We start from the raw sequence: 24,219 nt of genomic DNA on the forward strand, positions 1-24,219 counted from the left end.
TGGTATGGTGGGTTTTTCTGTCACGATCGTCGTAGTAATGAGTAGACCAAGGCGCAGCGTGAGAAACAAACATGACTTTAATTAGTTAAAGTTTCTAAACAAAACAAAACACGACTCGTGAAGTCCACGGTGACAATGACCGAACACGGAACAAAAACCCACAAACCCAAAGTGAAACACAGACAGTTAAATATGGCTCCCAATCAGAGACAACCAGCACACAGCTGACACTCGTTGCCTCTGATTGGGAGTCACCCAGTCAAACATAGAAATAAACAACCTAGAACACCCAACATAGAAACAGAACACATAGAAACAAACACACTCTGGCTCAATAACTAGAGTCCATTAGCCAGGGTGTGACAGCAGCTTTCCAATCTCTGGGGATCTCAGACGTTACGAAAGAGAGGTTGAACCGGCTAGTAATAGGGGTTGCGTAAATTTCGGCGGTTAATTTTAGAAAGAAAGGGTCCAGATTGTGTAGCCCAGCTGATTTGTAGGGGTCCAGATTTTTCAGCTCTTTCAGAACATCAGCTATCTGAATTTGGAGAAGCGGGGGGGGGGGGGGGGGGGCATGGGCAAGTTGCAGCGGAGGGTGCAGAGCTGGTGGCCGGGGTAGTGGTAGCCAGGTGGAAAGCATGGCCAGCCGTAGCAAAATGCTTGTTGAAATTCTCGATTATTGTAGATTTATCGGTGGTGACAGTGTTTCCTAGCCTCAGTGCAGTGGACAGTTGGGAGGAGGTGTTCTTATTTTACATACACTTTACAGTGTCCCAAAACTTTTTGGAGTTAGTGCTACAGGATGCAAATTTATGTTTGAAAAAGCTAGCCTTTGCTTTCCTAACTGATTGTGTATATTGGTTCCTGACTTCCCTGAAAAGTTGCATATCGCGGGGGCTGTTCGATGCTAATGCAGTATGCCACAGGATGTTTTTGTGCTGGTCAAGGGCAGTCAAGTCTGAGGAGAACCAGGGGCTATATCTGTTCTTAGTTCTGAATTTTTTGAATGGGGCATGCTTATTTAAGATTGAGAGGAAAGCACTTTTAAAGAACAACCAGGCATCCTCTACTGACGGAATGAGGTCAATATCCATCCAGGATACCCACGCCAGGTCAATTAGAAAGGCCTGCTCGCTATCAGGGTTTTCTATTGGGGCTAAACATAAACAGGATGCGGTACCGTATAAAGGAACAGTCCAGCAGGCATCAGCTGTATAGCTGAGTTATCATAAGGTCTGGTGAACAGCAATAGGAGAGTTCGGAGGTAATTCGGGGGCTGCTACAGCACTGGCGAGCAAGAGGCCACGGCTTGCGTGTGCTAGCGGGCCGGGGCTAGCAGATGGATCTTCGTTGTTTGAGATACTGTAGCATGCATAGGTCGTTGCAGGTCTGTGGAGATCTTCACAATTGCTCTAATAATCTATGCAGAATCTCAAACGGTTTTGGTCACATGCAGTGGCGACACGTCATTCAGGGCAGGTGGGGCAGAGCCTGTGTTCTGTCACTCATGGGGACACTACGTCACCACAAAATCTACGGGTAGAGCTTGAAAATTCAAGCCCCTTGGGTGCTGCCATAGACTTACATTAGAAGTGCCCATCCAAGAAGGCTCAAGGTCATTGGCCACAGATAAAATGACATCAAATCACAGTATGTCTACCTTAGCTTTGATTGGACATTATACTTTCAAAATAAATAATATGCCATTTAGCAGACGCTTTTATCCAAAGCGACTTACAGTCATGCGTGCATACATTATTTTTTTTTGTGTATGGGTGATCCCGGGGATCGAACCCACTACCTTAGCGTTACAAGCACTGTGCTCTACCAGCTGAGCTACAGAGGACCACAATCATCATCAAGCATCAAGTCGAGCAATCTACTGGCAAATCCTTTTCAATCCTTGTCGTATGAAGATAAATTATAGATAAAACGTATCGGTGCTCATTGGCCATTGGACATAAACATTACAGAACAATTTGGAAATCGCAAATTCATCAATTAGTGGTTTGGAAGGAATCAGTGGCTGACTGCAAGCGTTGCAAAGCAATCACTAACCTGCTATTCGATGGAGAGGGTGTGTGGTTCAAGTCAGGGTTTAAGGGTCTCTTTTCCAAGCTTAAAAGGATAAACATTCACATGCAACACCATGGGCCAGAAAAGTTTGCTGTCAATCCAGCAAGACTTCTGCCGTGTTCAAAACAACTGGAAACTTGAAATTGGGAAATATCAGACTTCAGTGAGCTCAAGACAACTGGGAACTCGGATAAAACTAGCTCAGACTGGGAAAATACGGAAAATAATTTTGAACGGTCAACCAACTCTGAATTTCAAGCCTCTTTCTAGAGCCCACAAGAAGGACCGCCGCGCCACCTTCCTGTTCAAGTGAGCACAACAAGGTAAGTCCAAAAATGTCTTGATTTCTGCTGCATACAGTGCCTTCGGAAAGTATTCAGACCCCTTGACATTTAAAAATTGATTTAAAAATCTACACACAATACCCCATAATGACAAAGCAAAAACAGGCTTTTATAAATTTTTGCTAATGTATAAAAAGAAAAATCACATTTACATAAGTATTCAGACCCCTTACTCAGTACTTTGTTGAAGCACGTTTGGCAGTGATTACAGCATCGAGTCTTCTTGGATATGACACTATAAGCTTGGCATACCTGTACTTGGGGAGTTTCTCCCATTCTTCTCTGCAGATCCTCTCAAGCACTGTCAGGTTGGATGGGGAGCGTTGCTGCACAGCTATTTTCAGGTCTCTCCTGAGATGTTCGATCGGGTTCATGTCCGGGCTCTGGCTGGGCCACTCAAGGACATTCAGAGACTTGTCCCGAAGCCACTCCTACGTTGTCTTGGCTGTGTGCTTAGGCTCATTGTCCTGTTGGAAGGTGAACCTTCGCCCCAGTCTGAGGTCCTGAGCGCACTGGAACAGGTTTTCATCAAGGATTTCTCTGTACTTTGCTCCGTTCATCTTTGCCTCGATCCTGACTAGTCTCCCAGTCAATGGAAACAGGATGCACCTGAGCTCAATTTCGAGTCTCATAGGGTCTGAATACTTATGTAAATAAGGTATTTCTGTTTTCACTTTATCTTTATGGGGTATTGTGTGTAGATAGCTGGGGATTTTATTTATTTAATCCATTTTAGAATAAGGCTGTAACGTAACAAAATGTGAAGGGGTCTGAATACTTTCCGAAGGCACTGTAAATGATATAATATGCCAGGGAGATATGTATACTGTAGCTAAGAAAGTAATACTAAGTGTATGTTGTGTAGTAAGCTGTTAGTAGCCCATGTGCCTCATCCTAATAATTTGCTCCCTTTTCACCTCATAACTTAGCCTACTGTTCTGACTTGGTGGTGCACATTTAGCGTACAGCCTGTTTTAGAGAAATGTCGTCATCGAATATTGTAAGAGCTTTCATTGTCTGCTCATATGCCCCCTTTATTTATCCTACGGTTCTGACTTGGTGTACAGGGAGAATACTGCTGTTGGGACAGCTTTATGTAGGCCCTAACAGTTTTCCGGCACATTTTGTCACCGTTATAGTGCAATTAATGTTGTCAGAGCACCTTACCGATCACTGCACCTGTACACAGCCCATCTGAAATTAGCCCACTCAACAACCTCATCCCCATATTGTTATTTATTTTGCTCATTTGCACCCCAGTATCTCTATTTGCACATAATCTCTTAACAATCTCTAGTGTTAATACTAATTTTAATTATTTTGCACTATGGCCTATTTATTGCCTTACCTCCATAACTTGCTACATTTGCACACACTGTATATATATATTTTCTGTTGTAATTTTGACTTTATGTTTTGTTTTACCCCATATGTAACTCTGTGTTGTTGTTTTTATTGCACTGCTTTGCTTTATCTTGGCCAGGTCGCAGTTGTAAATGAGAACTTGTTCTCAACTGGCTTACCTGGTTAAATAAAGGTGAAATAAAATAAAAAATAAATAAAATGTATTGTTTAGTGTTGTGTAGTGGCTTTGCTGGCATGCATCCCAAAAAATGTGGGGGAGTTTGCCCCACCAAGATTTACATGCTAAAATCGCCACTGGTCACATGCACCTACTTTTAATGTAATCTCAACTGCAATCCAGGTCCCCCTTTCCCAAAAGCATTTAATGGATAAATTCATAGTTAGAACCTTCGTAGGAGCATCGTTAAATCTCCCAGCTGTTTCCCAAAACCACCATTACTAAAGTTTCATTGAAAAACGCCAGTCATTTACCGACTGCCTCAGACCACTCATGGAACATCTAAGTGCATCGTTAGATGCGTATTTGCCCTTCCGCATCACTTTATACACAGAAGATATCCTCTAAACATAGAATCAAGATGTTTATCTGTCAGTCTGTGACCACCGATAACTTCACAATGAAGTTGACTAGACAAATACAAAGTTGCCAATGTCGATGCAATTGTTACAAACAAGGGGAAGATGAAAAAATGCTTCAACTGAAAACCGAGATGACTGCATTAAAAGATGAATAGCCTCTAGTATAGGCTACATAGGTCTATATACATGGAGTGTACAAAACATGAGGAACACCTGCTCTTTCCATGACATAGACTGACCAAGTGAATCCAGGTGGAAGCTATGATCCCTAATTGTTGTCACCTGTTTAATCCACTTCAATCAGTGTAGATGAATGGAGGAGACAGGTTAATGAAGGATTTTTTATCCTTGAGACAATTGAGACATGGATTGTGTATGTGTGCCATTCAGAGGGTGAATGGGCAAGACAGAATATTTAAGTGCCTTTGAACAGGGTATGGTAGAAGGTGCCAGGCGCACTGGTTTCAGTGTGTCAAGAACTCCAATGCTGCTGGGTTTTTCACGCTCAACAGTTTCACATGTGTACAGTGAGGGGAAAAAGTATTTGATCCCCTGCTGATTTTGTACGTTTGCCCACTGACAAAGACATGATCAGTCTATAATTTTAATGGTAGGTTTATTTGAACAGTGAGAGACAGAATAACAACAACAAAAATCTAGAAAAAAGCATGTCAAAATTGTTATGAATTGATTTTCATTTTAATGAGGGAAATAAATATTTGACCCCTCTGCAAAACATGACTTAGTACTTGGTGGCAAAACCCTTGTTGGCAATCACAGAGGTCAGACATTTCTTGTAGTTGGCCACCAGGTTTGCACACATCTCAGGAGGGATTTTGTCCCACTCCTCTTTGCAGATCTTCTCCAAGTCATTAAGGTTTCGAGGCTGACGTTTGGCAACTCGAACCTTCAGCTCCCTCCACAGATTTTCTATGGGATTAAGGTCTGGAGACTGGCTAGGCCACTCCAGGACCTTAATGTGCTTCTTCTTGAGCCACTCCTTTGTTGCCTTGGCCGTGTGTTTTGGGTCATTGTCATGCTGGAATACCCATCCACAACCCATTTTCAATGCCCTGGCTGAGGGAAGGACGTTCTCACCCAAGATTTGACGGTACATGGCCCCATCCATCGTCCCTTTGATGCGGTGAAGTTGTCCTGTCCCCTTAGCAGAAAAACACCCCCAAAGCATAATGTTTCCACCTCCATGTTTGACAGTGGGGATGGTGTTCTTGGGGTCATAGGCAGCATTCCTCCTCCTCCAAACACGGCGAGTTGAGTTGATGCCAAAGAGCTCGATTTTGGTCTCATCTGACCACAACACTTTCACCCAGTTCTCCTGAATCATTCAGATGTTCATTGGCAAACTTCAGACGTCCCTGTATATGTGCTTTCTTGAGCAGGGGGACCTTGCGGGTGCTGCAGGATTTCAGTCCTTCACGGCGTAGTGTGTTACCAATTGTTTTCTTGGTGACTATGGTCCCAGCTGCCTTGAGATCATTGACAAGATCCTCCTGTGTAGTTCTGGCCTGATTCGTCACCGTTCTCATGATCATTGCAACTCCACGAGGTGAGATCTTGCATGGAGCCCCAGGCCGAGGGAGATTGACAGTTATTTTGTGTTTCTTCCATTTGCGAATAATCGCACCAACTGTTGTCACCTTCTCACCAAGGTGCTTGGCGATGGTCTTGTAGCCCATTCCAGCCTTGTGTAGGTCTACAATCTTGTCCCTGACATCCTTGGAGAGCTCTTTGGTCTTGGCCATGGTGGAGAGTTTGGAATCTGATTGATTGATTGCTTCTGTGGACAGGTGTCTTTTATACAGGTAACAAACTGAGATTAGGAGCACTCCCTTTAAGAGTGTGCTCCTAATCATAGCTCGTTACCTGTATAAAAGACACCTGGGAGCCAGAAATATTTCTGATTGAGAGGGGGTCAAATACTTATTTCCCTCATTAAAATGCAAATCAGTTTATAACATTTTTGACATTCGTTTTTCTGGATTTTTGTTGTTGTTATTCTGTCTCTCACTGTTCAAATAAACCTACCATTAAAATTATAGACTGATCATTTCTTTGTCAGTGGGCAAACGTACAAAATCAGCAGGGGATCAAATACTTTTTTCCCTCACTGTATTAGATGAAGAACATTGATAACACATTAATCTGTTGTATAAATAAAGAAAATATCTGACATTGTATTCCCATTTGAACTTTGCTGTGCTTTTAAATGGTTGAAAGCGCCGAGATAGACATTTGGGTGAGAACTAAACTAAAAATCAGATTGTTTTTCTATTGGAATTTTGTTTTGCTTTTAGATGGTTGAAAGCATAGTGATAACACAATGGAAATTCAACTAACTTTTGGCTGTCTTTTTGAGTGAGTGGATATAGGTTGTTAATTAATTTATCAACATCATAACCAAATATGACCCAATTCTCCCAGTGGGAATACCATGGGGTAGGGTCCACTTTTCTTACACAGACAGTGTTTTAATCAGAATACATTCATTATGATTATACAAGATCTGATTATTATGAAAGGGAAAGAAAGGTCCGATAACATCCAACAGTAATGGTCTCACCGAACTGTCAAAGCAGATTCCGCCCTATCACTCATCTTAAAACTTTCTAAACATTTGCTTACTCTTTTCCAGTAATTATAATTTTTTCTTCTCAGAAAATATGAAACAACATTGTATCTATCTGTAATTACATACTTATTACAAGGTAATTCATCCATTGCATTGACACAATTATACACACATTATAATGAGCATCAATCTATTTACAGGTACATTTCATTTAATATGCTTGTATAGCCTCCCTGTATGTAAGCATACAACAACTTCAAGAGGTCTGGACCTTTATGGCACAGATTTAGTGAGATTTCTCTGTAACCATAGGGTTGCTGGTTCAAGACCCCCCTTCAGCTTTTCCCACTCAATCATTACACTAGTTTCACACTGGAACCAAAGCCCCACACACTGAAGGCAGGGTAGAGAGGCTCCATGAAGGCGGTCTGTACTTTGTGAAGGAGGTTCATGCTATCAGACACACTGTAAAATGCCAGAGTCCCCTTTATCTGGTCCACATACACACCTACCCTTGAGGACCTGGGCTTGGCTATATCTGTGCTCTGGTTCTTGTGCACAAAGGAATATTTGTCCTCAGAGCAGTACAGGCTCCAGGACTTGTCGTTCCACCCCAGGCTGCATTCATTGTTGTTGCCCTTGCGGTTGATGCTCTGGTAGGTGACGGCGATGTCTATTTCCGTTCCTCTCCAGTCCACCTCCCAGTAGCAGCGACTCCCTGACAGACCCTCCTTACACAGCAGCTGGGATGGAAGAGAGTTGAGTTGAATTGAATTAATTTAGTTAATTGGATATGAATCTGACCATCCGCCCACCCACCATGCAATGAAAAATATTATATGAAACTATGAGAAAGCCCTATCCTTTCCTAGTCTGAGTCATGTGACGTCACACAAGAGCAAAAAACATTTCCTCTTACCTGCTGCCAGTGGTCGAACCTGTCTGGATGGTCTGGGTAGTTCTTGGGTTCGCTCATCATCTTGGCTACAGTGTTGCCCTCAGACAGGTACAGGTTGGGGTGGGCACTGTTGACATCCAGGGTTGGTTGGACCAGGTCTGGAACAGAGGGATAAAAGCTTTAGAATAGAAAGATAGACCAAACAATAAATACTGTGGCAATTTCAGGGGGGTAGCCCCAACCAGGACTTGATCGCAGGACCCTGAAACTGTCAATCCAACACTTAACATTTACACCAGGGGGTTTGAACAAGATAGACCAAACAATGACCAAACAAGGCCCTACATCAGAAGAACTACCAGTGTAATATGCTGTTTAATTATGCTGTTGTTTTCCTTATAGTTGCCTAGGAGTAACGACTTATAGAGTTGAAGTTCCAGTTGCAGTTCTCTCTTATTAAAAGAGAAGGAACTCTGTCCTGTGACACATGATTAGGTGTCAATATTGCGTAACTGTCTGTTTAATCATATATCTTCAGTGTTTTTCCACCGCTGGGAGCGACACCTTTATGGATGGTTTTCACCTAACCTGTTCTGCAGATACAAAGACTATCTCTGTCACTGTGGCACACTGGTTTCCATGCCAGTTTCATCCATCATGCTCATGTGACCATACAACAGGAAATTCGTGTTACATTTACTTCCTTCCTTCAAATGAATATGAGTGTCTGCCGTTACAGGACACAGGGCACAAATTAGAATAGACACACTGTTATTAAATAAAAAAACGGGTTAAAATGACTCACATTTCTTGAAATCTTCTCTTGTCTTAGGTTCTGTATATTCTCTTCTCTTGGTTTCTAGTTCTTCCCGTGCCATAGGTTCTAGTGGTTGGATAATATGGACCTCTTTGACTGTGGAGACAGACAGACAGACAGACCGCTGTAATAAATATTAAATAGGGAATAAATAGGCTACTGTGAAAACGGAATGAATCTAAACACTAATTTGCCAACATAGCATGACATACATTGTAAAGAATAACAAGAGCAAAGTCAACCAAAAAGAAGAAATCACTGTGTGTTGAGGTAACTAACCTGCAGAGGCGATTTTGCTGATTTCCGTCTTGTTGATTTCCTCCACTTGCACCTTCAACGCAGCGATGGCTCTCTTGGCTCCATCGAAGGAGTAGTATGGCGCGACAGTGACATTGTTTAGATCCTCATACCCAGAGGGACCAGACAGAGACTGCCAGCTCTAGAGGAACGATGGAGAACAGGTGGGAAAAGAGGAGCATGATGATGACTTTGAGCAATTCAGTCAAATATCCACATTGATGATGCAACATAATACTCTAATTAATTAAGCTGAAATTAAGTTCGAATTAAGTTGAAAGGACAGGTGAAACAATGTTATTTCAATCCACTTTTGCCCAGTATACATTCAGTGCCTGGTGGGAAGTCTGATACTCCAGCTTTATCACGTTCCTGTGCCTGTTCCAGTAGCCAAGTGAATACAAGACTATGAAGTCTGGCAGTGTGAGACTGTAACTGTACATTATACCAACCTGTAGAAAGTGTATGTGGTCGTCAGTGTGGGAGAGTTTCTCCAGGTCGGTGTGTTTCTTCCTCAGCAGAGTTATCTCTTCCTCCAGGCGGGCCAGTAGTCCCTCAGCTTGGATCACCGTGGTCTTCTCCTGGGCTCGCACCAGCTCCCTCACCTCTATGTACCTTCTCTCTATGGAGCGCAGCAGCTCTGTGAAGATACGCTCGTTCTCATCCAACACCGCCTGGGCAGAGTCCTGTATGGGGGTAAATAGAGGGAGAGATAAAAGAGCAGGAGTAAATGAAAGAGGGGACATGTAAGCGAGAAAGAGGAAGGGGAAAAAGGGGAGGTTAAAGAGAGAGGGACATTCCCAGTTTGTTAGGAGTCTCTTGCAAGTTTTGGGGGGGTTTATTGAAGTGATTTAAAATAATAAGTTCTCCCACCCACTGCTTGCATGCAAAGGTTCATAATTTTTTTACACACCTTGACTGACTCCACAGCCTGGCGAAGGTCTGTCCACTTCTTCACTCTCTGATCAATCCTCTGCTGAGACTTCATTAGAGTGAATCCCAGCTGTTTCTGTAAGGGACAACATTTACACAACGTTATAGGAGCATCAACATATGAACCAGGCCTATGATGGATGTCATAATGTCTTATGTAGCTGTTATAAAGGCTTTACGAATGCATAGGGGGTGTAAAAAAGGCCAGCTGTCTGAGGCTGGACTTTTTTTTTAAAAGGGGGACTTGAGTATAGTGTTACCAAAACTAACTTGTTTCTCAATCCTCTCAGTGCCAGCTGGCACAGTGTCGTGGCGCTTGTGTTCGTCCATCATGCAGAGGACACAGACTGAGGTCTGGTCGGTGCGGCAGAACACCTCCAGCAGCTTGTCGTGCTGGGCACAGATCTTCTCCCTCATCTGGCCTGTGGCCTTCACCAGCTTGTGTTTCATCAAGGCTGGGTATTCATAGTGGGACTGGAGGTGGGTCTCACAGTAGGAGGCCAGGCACAGTAGGCAGGACTTCACAGCCTTAAGAAGAAGACGACACGACAGGTTTTATATGACACTTTTACAGGGCCCAAAGACACTTTACAATATAGAACAAAAAGATAAACAAAATAATTTCAAACAATGTTATGGAGGTGGCAGGTAGCCTATAGCAGTTAAGCGTGTTGGGCCAGTAACCAAAAGGTCGCTGGTACGAATCCCCGAGCTGACTAGGTGAAACATCTGTTGTTGTGCCCTTGAGCAAGGCATTTAATCCTAATTGCTCCCGTAAATCGCTCTGGATAAGAGCGTCTGCTAAATGACCAAAAATATGTCAAAAATAAACATTTAAAAAAGAAAAGAAAACAGATTTCTAAACCAAACCTTCTGTTTCCGCGTGGTGCAGAAGTCACACAGGACGTCACCTGGCTTGGAGGTTTTGGGCTGAGCCTGGGAACTCAGGCTAGTGGAGCGCCGTTGGGCGTTCCCTCCCAAAGTGCTGTACTTGCTGGTAATGTCCAGGTCCAAGGTGCTGGCACGATGAGACATCTCTCCTGAGACAAGTAGTAGTCAGATCCTCAGGTAGACGTGAGATCCCTAAAAGTGAGGTCCTCAGGTGAAATCCACAGGTAAATGAGCAGTACAGATTTAAAGGTGGTGTCAGAAGGTAAACGTGAGGTCCAAAGATTAAATCCACAGGTAAAAGTGAGACCCACAAGTAAAAAGTTCAAGTTGAGTTTCCACATTTAAATTAGGTAAGATCCACTGGTAAATTAGGTGAAGAATGTTCACATATGTAGGAGATGGGATCCGTAGGTAAATGAGAAATCCACAGAGATAGATGTTGACAAGTGGTTGGTTTCAGTGAAACTGTGTGACTGGAATGTATGTGCTTGAGAGAGCAAGATTGTCAGTAATGAAGCCTGGTCACTGGGCTAAACCAGTCCTCCTGGTTGGATATTTAAAGGCTGGAGAGGTGTGGCTCTTCACTGCACACAGGTGCTGCCTTTCACAAAAAGTTTCAAAAACAAGGAAAACACTAAAACAAGGTGGTATTTCACAAAGAAGGATCAATGAGTTGGCTAGCAAACTTGTTTAAACACCTATAAATAACTTCCTTTTATGGTTTGTAAAAGAAGAAGCCAAAGTTCAATATACTGAGAGAATCTGTCAATTATACTATGCCCAACTAAAATGTATACAGTGGGGGAAAAAACTATTTAGTCAGCCACCAATTGTGCAAGTTCTCCCACTTAAAAAGATGAGAGAGGCCTGTAATTTTCATCATAGGTACACGTCAACTATGACAGACGAATTGAGAAAAGAAAATCCAGAAAATCACATTGTAGGATTTGTAATGAATTTATTTGCAAATTATGGTGGAAAATAAGTATTTGGTCACCTACAAACAAGCAAGATTTCTGGCTCTCACAGACCAGTAACTTCTTCTTTAAGAGGCTCCTCTGTCCTCCACTCGTTACCTGTATTAATGGCACCTGTTTGAACTTGTTATCAGTATAAAAGACACCTGTCCACAACCTCAAACAGTCACACTCCAAACTCCACTATGGCCAAGACCAAAGAGCTGTCAAAGGACACCAGAAACAAAATTGTAGACCTGCACCAGGCTGGGAAGACTGAATCTGCAATAGGTAAGCAGCTTGGTTTGAAGAAATCAACTGTGGGAGCAATTATTAGGAAATGGAAGACATACAAGACCACTGATAATCTCCCTCGATCTGGGGCTCCACGCAAGATCTCACCCCGTGGGGTCAAAATGATCACAAGAACGGTGAGCAAAAATCCCAGAACCACACGGGGGGACCTAGTGAATGACCTGCAGAGAGCTGGGACCAAAGTAACAAAGCCTACCATCAGTAACACACTACGCCGCCAGGGACTCAAATCCTGCAGTGCCAGACGTGTCCCCCTGCTTAAGCCAGTACATGTCCAGGCCCGTCTGAAGTTTGCTAGAATGCATTTGGATGATCCAGAAGAGGATTGGGAGAATGTCATATGGTCAGATGAAACCAAAATATAACTTTTTGGTAAAAACTCAACTCGTCGTGTTTGGAGGACAAAGAATGCTGAGTTGCATCCAAAGAACACCATACCTACTGTGAAGCATGGGGGTGGAAACATCATGCTTTGGGGCTGTTTTTCTGCAAAGGGACCAGGACGACTGATCCGTGTAAAGGAAAGAATGAATGGGGCCATGTATCGTGAGATTTTGAGTGAAAACCTCCTTCCATCAGCAAGGGCATTGAAGATGAAACGTGGCTGGGTCTTTCAGCATGACAATGATCCCAAACACACCGCCCGGGCAACGAAGGAGTGGCTTCGTAAGAAGCATTTCAAGGTCCTGGAGTGGCCTAGCCAGTCTCCAGATCTCAACCCCATAGAAAATCTTTGGAGGGAGTTGAAAGTCCGTGTTGCCCAGCGACAGCCCCAAAACATCACTGCTCTAGAGGAGATCTGCATGGAGGAATGGGCCACAATACCAGCAACATTGTGTGAAAACCTTGTGAAGACTTACAGAAAACGTTTGACCTGTGTCATTGCCAACAAAGGGTATATAACAAAGTATTGAGAAACTTTTGTTATTGACCAAATACTTATTTTCCATCATAATTTGCAAATAAATTCATTAAAAATCCTACATTGTGATTTTCTGGATTTTTTTTCCTCATTTTGTCTGTCATAGTTGGCGTGTACCTATGATGAAAATTACAGGCCTCTCTCGTCTTTTTAAGTGGGAGAACTTGCACAATTGGTGGCTGACTAAATACTTTTTTTCCCCACTGTAAATTATAGGGAGAGTTCATCAATGAGCTTGACGCCTTGATAAGTTCCTTTCCTGAGGATGGCTCACCCCTCACAGTTCTGGGTGACTTTAACCTCCCTACGTCTACCTTTGACGCATTACTCTCTGCCTCCTTCTTTCCACTCCTCTCCTCTTTTGACCTCACCCTCTCACCGTCCCCCCTACTCACAAGGCAGGCAATACGCTTGACCTCATCTTTACTAGATGCTGTTCTTCTACTAATCTCACTGCAACTACCCTCCATTTCTCCGACCACTACTTTGTATCCTTTTCTCTCTCGCTCTCCTCCAACACTACTCACTCTGCCCCTACTCAGATGGTAATGCGCCGTCGCAACCTTCGCTCTCTCTCTCCCGTTACTCTCTCCTCTTCCATCCTATCATCTCTTCCCTCTGGTCAATCCTTCTCCCTCCAATCTCCTGATTCTGCCCCCTCAACCCTCCTCTCCTCCCTTTCTGCATCCTTTGACTCTCTATGTCCCCTATCCTCCCGGCCAGTTTGGTCCTCCCCTCCTGCTCCGTGGCTTGACGACTCATTGCGAGCTCACAGAACAGGGCTCCGGGCAGCCGAGCGGAAATGGAGGAAAACTAGACTCCCTGCGGACCTGGCATTTTTTCACTCCCTCCTCTCTACATTTTCTTCCTCTGTTTCTGCTGCTAAAGGCACTTTCTACCACTCTAAATTCCAAGCATCTGCCTCTAACCCTAGGAAGCTCTTTGCCCCCATCTCCTCCCTGCTGAATCCTCCCTCCCCTCCTCCCTCTCTGTGGATGACTTCGTCAACCATTTTGAAAAGAAGGTTGACGACATCCGATCCTCGTTTGTTAAGTCAAATGACACTGCTGGTCCTGCTCACACTGCCCTACCCTATGCTTTGACTTCTTTCTCCCCTCTCTCTCCAGATGAAATTTTGCAACTTGTGACAGCCGGCCGCCCAACAACCTGCCCGCTTGACCCTATCCCCTCCTCTCTTCTCCAGACCATTTCCGGAGACCTTCTGCCTTACCTCACCTCGCTCATCAACTCATCCTTGACCGCTGGCTATGTCCCTTCCGTCTTCAAGAGAGCGAGAGTTGCACCCCTTCTCAAAAAACCTACACTCGATCCCTCCGATGTCAACAACTACAGACCAGTATCCCTTCTTTCTTTTCTCTCCAAAACTCTTGAGCGTGCTGTCTTTAGCCAACTCTCTTGCTATCTCTCTCAGAATGACCTTCTTGATCCAAACCAGTCAGGTTTCAAGACTGGTCATTCAACTGAGACTGCTCTTCTCTGTGTCACGGTAGCTCTCCGCACTGCTAAAGCTAACTCTCTAATCTTGTCCTTCTAGACCTGTCTGCTGCCTTTGATACTCTGAACCATCAGATCCTCCTCTCCACCCTCTCTGAGTTGGGCATCTCCGATGTCAACAACTACAGACCAGTATCCCTTCTTTCTTTTCTCTCCAAAACTCTTGAGCGTGCTGTCTTTAGCCAACTCTCTTGCTATCTCTCTCAGAATGACCTTCTTGATCCAAACCAGTCAGGTTTCAAGACTGGTCATTCAACTGAGACTGCTCTTCTCTGTGTCACGGTAGCTCTCCGCACTGCTAAAGCTAACTCTCTAATCTTGTCCTTCTAGACCTGTCTGCTGCCTTTGATACTCTGTACCATCAGATCCTCCTCTCCACCCTCTCTGAGTTGGGCATCTCCGGCGCGGCTCACTCTTGGATTGCGTCCAAGCAAGTCGCTCCTACCAAGTGGCGTGGCGAGAATCTGTCTCCGCACCACGTGCTCTCACCACTGGTGTTCCCCAGGACTCAGTTCTAGGCCCTCTCCTATTCTCGCTATACACCAAGTCACTTGGCTCTGTCATATCCTCACATGGCCTCTCCTATCATTACTACGCAGACGACACACAACTAATCTTCTCCTTTCCCTTTTCTGATAACCAGGTGGCGAATCGCATCTCTGCATGTCTGGCAGACATATCAGTGTGGATGACGGATCACCACCTCAAGCTGAACCTCGGCAAGACGGAGCTGCTCTTCCTCCCGGGGAAGGACTGCCCATTCCATGATCTCGCCATCACGGTTGACAACTCCGATGTGTCCTCCTCCCAGAGTGCAAAAAGCCTTGGCGTGACCCTGGACAACACCCTGTCATTCTCCGCTAACATCAAGGTGGTGACCCGATCCTGTAGGTTCATGCTCTACAACATTCGGAGAGTACGACCCTGCCTTACACAAGAAGTGGCACAGGTCCTAATCCAGGCACTTGTCATCTCCTGTCTGGATTACTGCAACTCGCTGGTGGCTGGGCTCCCTACCTGTGCCATTAAACCCCTACAACTCATCCAGAATGCCGCAGCCCGTCTGGTGTTCAACCTTCCCAAATTCTCTCACGTCACCCCGCTCCTCCGCACACTCCACTGGCTTCCAGTTGAAGCTCGCATCTGCTACAAGACCATGGTGCTTGCCTACAGAGCTGTGAGGGGAATGGCACCTCCGTACCTTCAGGCTCTGATCAGTCCCTACACCCAAACGAGGGCACTGTGTTTATCCACCTCTGGCCTGCTGGCCCCCCTACCTCTGCGGAAGCACAGTTCCCGCTCAGCCCAGTCAAAACTCTTCGCTGCTCTGGCACCCCAATGGTGGAACAAGCTCCCTCACAACGCCAGGACGGCGGAGTCACTCACCACCTTCCGGAGACACTTGAAACCCCACCTCTTTAAGGAATACCTGGGATAGGATCAAGTAATCCTTCTACCCCCCCCCCCCCCCCCCCCCAAAAATAAATAAAAAAAATACATATTGTAAAGTGGTTATCCCACTGGCTATAAGGTGAATGTACCAATTTGTAAGTCGCTCTGGATGAGAGCGTCTACTAAATGACGTAAATGTAAATGTAAATAGGAAACTGATCCAGTTTCGTGTTAAACTTGTATTCAGATTCATGCTTTCATTCATGGAACCAGTGTTCATCTACAGTAAAAGGAGGGCCGAACACGCCCCCATTCACATTGACAGGGCAGTAGTGGAGCGGGTCGAGAGTTTCAAGTTCCTTGGTGTCCACATCATCAACAAACTATAATTGTCCAAACACACCAAGACAGTCATGAAGAGGGCACGACAACACCTTTTCCCCCTCAGGAGACTGAAAAGATTTGGCATGGGTCCCCAGATCCTAAAAAAGGTATACAGCTGCACCATCGAGAGCATCCTGACCGGTTGCATCACCACCTGGTACGGCAACTGCTCGGCATCCGACCGTAAGGCGCTACAGAGGGTAGTGCGTACGACCCAGAACATCACTGGGGCAAAGCTTCCTGCCATCCAGGACCTATATACTAGGCGGTGTCAGAGGAAGCGGTACTGGAGCGCCAAGTCTAGGTCCATTGCATGACTAATCACAGTTATAAACACACTTTCCCCTAAGTCCTGCCAACCTGAACCCCCACGTATATAGCAAGAAATAAGCTATAAACGTGCGAGGTAGAATGCCCTGCCCCTTCACGGTCAAGCAGTTCACACTCCACGTCTCCTTTACATAGTGTATGAGACAAAGGCTGATTATGAGGGTCTGTAGTAATCTTTACTATTATACAGTATTGCGCAGTGTTTACCGTAGACATAGTTTATTACAATGTTGTCTTAATTATGTTTCCACAAGTAAAAGCTACAGCCCTTCATGTCTCCTCTCCTTCATTCAGATAGTGTATGAGACAAAGGCTGATACAGTAGGTCTGTAGTAATCTTTACTATTATACAGTATTGTGCAGTGTTTACTGTAGACATAGTATATTACAAAGTTGTCTTAATAATTTTGCACAAGGAAAAGCTACATCCATTCATGTCCCTTCTCCTTCAGATAGTGTATGAGACAAAGACTGATACTGGGTCAGTAGTAATCTTTACTATGATACATTATTGTGCAGTGTTTACTATAGACATAGTAAATTACACTGTTGGCTTAATTATTTTTCCAGAAGGAAAAGGTACATCCATTCACATCTCCTCTCCTTCAGCTAGTGTATGAGACTAAGGCTGATACTGTACATCCCATTCTATACTATCATACAGTATTGCACAGTGTATACTATAGCCACAGTAATATTACACTGTTGGCTTCATTTTTCAGTATTGGGCTGAGTTTAATCTAGACACACTATAGTGAGATTACACTGTTGTTGTTTTTTCACACAGCTACTGGTTTGCGATAGTTTTCTGTTACTCGCTGGAGAGGTTCCAACCAACTCAATGCACCAAGTACACATGTCGATCAGGAGTTCCAATGGGGCAGTCCCATTAGTTATTTTATATACTTACACAGAAAGTATTATTTGCATGCTTTAGCTTATTCATTATTCATAATTAATTCAACATTAACGTTTGCTTCATTCGTGTGACCGACCAATACTGGTTCATGCATGTGACAGACCAATACCTCACGAGGCTTCTTCTCTCCAAGCTGAGACCTTGAAACTGAAATATCGTTATCAAAACAAGGGTCTGGGCATACTGACAAATTGCAGATACTACAGTGAGGATTTCTCCCATGCACGTTCAATCAGTCACTTGCATGAACACAGAAATTGGTTTTTAGAAAAGCACAAACATAGAACACAGAAATTGGTTATTAGAAAATCACAAACATAAAAATGTCCATCACATTCCATCCTCTTATCACTTGTGTGATAATAATCATTACATTTTAATGTAAGCATTTAGATTTGAGCTTCTATATTAAAATACATCATTATAATAAATCATAATAAAGGTTATACTTCTATTAACGGGAGTGAATCTAATTTCATTCATAATCATCATAATAAAGCTAAAATCTACAATCAAAGTAGTAAGTAATAAGTCAACAAAATATACACTTAAAACAACAGACACTTCAAACCCTTCATTCTGGGTTGCACAATCATTCTGGGTTGTACTTGTAAAACCATTGCAGTAGAATGTTTTAACTTAAGATCTTCGCTTCATACAGTTACACATATGCTTCATTACACAATTTCATTTATGGATTCTGGCAATGACATTTCAGCTGGAGCTTTTGTCGAAAGTGGCATGTTAATGACAGATCGGTATCTCAATGCATTCTTAGTCTAAATTACTATAAATTTCACAGTGTGCAGACCTCCACAATCAACCTGGTACCCCAAATATTTTTTGGGGGATAAGCCTAAATCAATTACGGGCACGGTTGACCACCCCCCTTCCTCCCGGCACTCTTTCTTCTGGCGTTTCAGTTCGTCCTCCCAATGGCACATGTTCAAAGTGGATGGCCCTTGATAATGTCCCGATTTCTCTCACCTAAGCCGCCACTGTCCTTTACAGTCCATTATGTCTTGTCCATTTTCCTACCAGTACACCAGCAGCATGAGAGAAGTTTGGACGGGATCTCTCTCCATGCTCACTCCACGTGGACTCATGTCGCACTCCTGAGAGAAAAGGCATGAGAGAAATGGCAGTTGATAGCTTCAACAGGATGCTGTGTACAGGTTGCTGGCTCGGACTCAGGTCTCACGGTAGAAGTGGTGAAGGACCATAGTGAACGCCATTTTCGCCATTACTTTAGCCGGTTAGAGGGGGTGAGGTTCACACTGTTCTCGGCCGAATTATCCCTTCCATGCATCTAGACACCATCTGTGGTCACCTTCGCCATAACCTCGAGAGAGGACAGACCAGAACCACAGTTTGGTTTAGGGCATTTCTGATTCAGGAAATAAAGACAAATTATTTACTTTATGACAAATTATTACTACTACCAATATTCTTAATACAGATTTCTAAAACAGATGTCAAAGAGGATAACAACACACAGTTGAAACCACTTTTTTTCCCAAAATTGGCTTATACTCCCATATCATCTTGCCGATCTCACCGCAGAGTTGCAGGTTTAGAGGGCTAATCTTAGGGAGAAATCCCAACCATCCAGCAGACCCAATCCGGTGAGATTCATTAATGAAGCAAGACAAAACTAGAGGTCGGGAAAACTTCAATCCATTTGGAGTAACTGTCAACCATTACCAACATCTCTTTTTTCCTTTTATAGTCAGGCATGTGAACACAATCAATTTTCATATTTGGTAATTCCCCTGTTTGGACACATTACTCACATCGTGATTCATCCATCCCAAAGAAACAACAACACTGCCTGTTAAATCAAAATAACAAATACAATTAGAATTAGAACCCTTGATGACTCCATCTTAACTTAATTGTATCCCATAAGGTAATGGTAAAATAGACTAGAGACAGGTGTCCCTCATTCAGGGGCAGCGCTCTCTCTCTCTCCTTTTTGTGTTCTGAATCACACATAGGACTGTTGATAAACTTCTTCCTAATTATTATTGTTTCCATATTACATTTACATTTTAGCAGACGCTCTTATCAAGAGCGACTTACAGTTAGTGAATACATATGTTTTTATACTGGCCCCCCGTGGGAATCGAACCCACAACCCTGGCGTTGCAAACGCCATGCTCTATCAACTGAGCTACATCCCTGCCGGCCATTCCCTCCCCTACCCTGGACGACGCTGGGCCAATTGTGCGCCGCCCATGAGTCTCCCGGTTGCGGCCGGCTGCGACAGAGCCTGGATTCGAACCAGGATCTAGTGGCACAGTTAGCACTGCAATGCAGTGCCTTAGACCACTGCGCCACCAGAAAGTGGCATTTAAAGTGACATTTAAATGTCACCCAATGTCTCTAGTCTTTCTAGTGAGGATGATCAGGCCTCTCCTGTAATCTTAATATTTTTGACCTGTTGCATTGACATACAGTTCTGTACTAACCGTCCCTGGGACATAAACTAGTCACAAAATGAAACCTGTTGTTTAACAAATCTGCTAGGACCTTCAAAAAGTTGGTGCTGGCTTATCAGCTCAATATTTGGTACTAAAAACATTTACTTGGATCTACTTATTCTGGACACAGTTCCATGTAATGGAAACAGATTATTGTTTTAGATGACATTACTTTCTTACTTAAATCACTGGTGTTATCTAAACTATAGAATGTAGTAATAATATTTGGAAATTGTCCAAAACGTGTCTTATTAAACTAATTATTCATACCTCTGTCCCAAATTTCCCCACTATGTACCTTACAGCCCTTGTTTGAGTTAAATTAGTACTGGCGGCTATCTATTGTTCCACAGGAAACTTATCTCTAACCCAAACACCAGATGGTGGCCTCTAATTTAATATCAGTCCCAATGCTCAATCCCTCTGTTCGTCATGTAACCTTGTATTGAAACATTTACTTCTTCAAATTACTAAGATATTGCATTATTAGAGTGCTATCTGAAAGCCAATTATCATTCACTTTATTACTTTCACTAGTCTCCATATCTGTTTCCCTCAACTTGGACTCCCTTCCCAATAGGAAGAGCTCAATCACTACTGCTAATACACTCTGATCACTCTCAAACAATGTTCTGCTTTTCCCCCTATTACAAGGTTTAAAACAAAACAACACAAACATGATACCTTTCTCCATATTGGATGGCATTGTTTTCATTTTAGTATACCCTAACAATGTGACTCTATATTGTTATTACCAATCTCTGTTGGATATTCACTTTCTGCTTCAATATTTATTAAATGTCTATTATTTTAAGATTCATATGTAATGCTTTGGAAAGATCATTATGTATTAACTGTGCTGGCACTGTCTATCAGTCCCCTGTAGATGGCATGGTGCTCTGTCCATAATAAGTCTCTACCTAACAAGTTAAAAGGCTGGGTAGGTGAATACAGAAAATCATTGGGTCTATTTAACAGGGTATGGGGTTTATTTCAAAATGTATTACCGGGGTGGAGGAAATCTCAAAAGCGTTTATAGTTTTATTGGTTAGGGGTAAGTCAAGTCCCGTACAATGCTTTAACCTTATATTTATCAAATGATCCATAATAGGACCACTCTGAACATTTCTCAGAATACTTTTTACACCACTTATGTACGTCTACATGTGGGTGTGCAAGTTGTATATACAGCTCTGGAAAAAATTAAGAGACCACTGCAAGATTATCAGTTTCTCTGGTTTTACTATTTATATGTATGTGTTTGGGTAAAATAAACATTTTTGTTTTATTCTATAAACTACTGACAACATTTCTCCCAAATTCCAAATAAAAATATTGTCATTTAGAGCATTTATTTGCAGAAAATGACAACTGGTCAAAATAACAAAAAATATGCAGTGTTGTCAGACCTCGAATAATGCAAAGAAAATAAGTTCATGTTTATTTTTAAACAACACAATACTAATGTTTTAACTTAGGAAGAGTTCAGAAATCAATATTTGGTGGAATAACCCTGATTTTCAATCACAGCTTTCATGCTCTCCACCAGTCTTTCACATTGATGTTTGGTGACTTTATGCCACTCCTGGTGCAAAAAATTCAAGCAGCTCGGCTTTGTTTGATGGCTTGTGACCATCCATCTTCCTCTTGATCACATTCCAGAAGTTTTCAATGGGGTTCAGGTCTGGAGATTGGGCTGGCCATGACAGGGTCATGATCTGGTGGTCCTCCATCCACACCTTGATTGACCTGGCTGTGTGGCATGGCGCATTGTCCTGCTGGAAAAACCAATCCTCAGAGTTGGGCAACAATGTTAGAGCAAAAGGAAGCAAGTTTTCTTCCAGGACAACCTTGTACGTGGCTTGATTCATGTGTCCTTCACAAAGACAAATCTGCCCAATTCCAGCCTTGCTGAAGCACCCCCAGATCATCACCAATCCTCCACCAAATTTCACAGTGGGTGCGAGACACTGTGGCTTGTAGGCCTCTCCAGGTCTCCGTTTAACCATTAGACGGCCAGGTGTTGGGCAAAGCTGAAAATTGGACTCATCAGAGAAGATGACCTTACTCCAGTCCTCTACGGTCCAATCCTTATGGTCTTTTGCAAACCTCAGCCTGGCTCTTCTTTGCTTCTCATTGATGAAGGGCTTTTTTCTAGCTTTGCACAACTTCAGCCCTGCCCCTAGGAGCATGTTTCGAACCGTCCTCGCCGTGCACTTCACCCCAGCTGCCATTTGGTCCTCTGTAGCTCAGCTGGTAGAGCACGGCGCTTGTAACGCTAAGGTAGTGGGTTCGATCCCCGGGACCACCCATACACAAAAATGTATGCACGCATGACTGTAAGTCGCTTTGGATAAAAGCGTCTGCTAAATGGCATATTATTATTTATTATTATTTTTGTAGGTCACTTGATGTCATCCTACGGTTGTTGAGTGACATTCGAATGAGTTGGCAGTCATCCTGGTCAGTAGAGAGTCGTTTTCGCCCTCTGCCGGTCTGTAGCTTTGTTGTCCCTAATGTCTGCTGCTTGACCTTGTTCTTATGAACCGCCGTCTTTGAAATTTTAAGGATGGAAGCAACCTGACGCTCACTGTATCCCTCTGCCAGTAAAGCCAGAATTGAACCCTTATTTTCCTCACTCAAAACGTTCCTTTTCAACTCTTTTGGCATGGTCAATGGTTATTTTTTGATTAATATTACTTTTGAGGTAATTTTAGCACAGTTTTTGCCATCCAGCTGGTCCTATTGCAAGAGGATAGTGATGACCACAGCACTGGTTTTTATACTTTTCCTCGTTAAATAAGATTTGGTTCAGGTGATCACCTAATCAGTACCTAATTCAGTAGAATGAGGTGTGCCTGTGTTGGAATTCAACAGACACTGGAATGGAATGGCTGTCATACATGTAGAGATGCTGATTTAAGAAATAATTGCAGTGGTCTCTTAATTTTTTCCAGAGCTGTATATACACTGCTCAAAAAAATAAAGGGAACACTTAAACAACACAATGTAACTCCAAGTCAATCACACTTCTGTGAAATCAAACTGTCCACTTAGGAAGCAACACTGATTGACAATACATTTCACATGCTGTTGTGCAAATGGAATAGACAACAGGTGGAAATTATAGGCAATTAGCAAGACACCCCCCAATAAAGGACTGGTTTTGCAGGTGGTGACCACAGACCACTTCTCAGTTCCTATGCTTCCTGGCTGATGTTTTGGTCACTTTTGAATGATGGCGGTGCTTTCACTCTAGTGGTAGCATGAGACGGAGTCTACAACCCACACAAGTGGCTCAGGTAGTGCAGCTTATCCAGCATGGCACATCAATGCGAGCTGTGGCAAGAAGGTTTGCTGTGTCTGTCAGCGTAGTGTCCAGAGCATGGAGGCGCTACCAGGAGACAGGCCAGTACATCAGGAGACATGGAGGAGGCCGTAGGAGGGCAACAACCCAGCAACAGGACTGCTACCTCCGCCTTTGTGCAAGGAGGAGCAGGAGGAGCACTGCCAGAGCCCTGCAAAATGACCTCCAGCAGGCCACAAATGTGCATGTGTCTGCTCAAACGGTCAGAAACAGACTCCATGAGGGTGGTATGAGGGCCCGACGTCCACAGGTGGGGGTTATGCTTACAGCCCAACACCGTGCAGGACGTTTGGCATTTGCCAGAGAACACCAAGATTGGCAAATTCGCCACTGGCACCCTGTGCTCTTCACAGATGAAAGCAGGTTCACACTGAGCACATGTGACAGACATGACAGAGTCTGGAGACGCCGTGGAGAACGTTCTGCTGCCTGCAACATCCTCCAGCATGACCGGTTTGGCAGTGGGTCAGTCATGGTGTGGGGTGGCATTTCTTTGGGGGGCCGCACAGCCCTCCATGTGCTCGCCAGAGGTAGCCTGACTGCCATTAGGTACCGAGATGAGATCCTCAGACCCCTTGTGAGACCATATGCTGGTGCGGTTGGCCCTGGGTTCCTCCTAATGCAAGACAATGCTAGACCTCATGTGGCTGGAGTGTGTCAGCAGTTCCTGCAAGAGGAAGGCATTGATGCTATGGACTGGCCCGCCCGTTCCCCAGACCTGAATCCAATTGAACACATCTGGGACATCATGTCTCGCTCCATCCACCAACGCCACGTTGCACCACAGACTGTCCAGGAGTTGGCGGATGCTTTAGTCCAGGTCTGGGAGGAGATCCCTCAGGAGAC

The 24,219-nt window shown here is 43.8% G+C and overlaps 1 protein-coding gene across 1 annotated transcript; it reads right to left on the reverse strand.

Moving 5' to 3' along the window:
- Positions 1–6,486: 6,486 nt before the first annotated feature.
- ftr14l (finTRIM family, member 14-like) lies at positions 6,487–11,276 on the reverse strand. Its single transcript, XM_084158818.1, has 8 exons — positions 10,770–11,276; positions 10,170–10,427; positions 9,880–9,975; positions 9,419–9,652; positions 8,949–9,108; positions 8,658–8,765; positions 7,874–8,010; positions 6,487–7,697 (listed from the first exon to the last, which is right to left on the reverse strand). The coding sequence occupies exons 1-8, from the start codon at positions 10,932–10,934 to the stop codon at positions 7,311–7,313; spliced, it is 1,545 nt and encodes a 514-aa protein (XP_084014944.1). The 5' UTR covers positions 10,935–11,276; the 3' UTR covers positions 6,487–7,310.
- Between the last annotated feature and the right edge of the window lie 12,943 nt (positions 11,277–24,219).

This window comes from Coregonus lavaretus, assembly GCF_964263955.1.
Source record: "Coregonus lavaretus genome assembly, chromosome: 1".
Lineage (NCBI taxonomy): Eukaryota > Metazoa > Chordata > Actinopteri > Salmoniformes > Salmonidae > Coregonus > Coregonus lavaretus.

Bases quoted from the DNA above. Each gene is read 5' to 3' on its own strand.
- ftr14l (XM_084158818.1), bottom strand. From the start codon at position 10,934: ATGTCTCATCGTGCCAGCACCTTGGACCTGGACATTACCAGCAAGTAC. The intron at 10,428-10,769 runs GTTTGGTTTAGA...CTTCTTCTTAAG, and splicing joins GCACCACGCGGAAACAGAAG to GCTGTGAAGTCCTGCCTACT. The intron at 7,698-7,873 runs GTAAGAGGAAAT...CTTCCATCCCAG, and splicing joins GGTTCGACCACTGGCAGCAG to CTGCTGTGTAAGGAGGGTCT.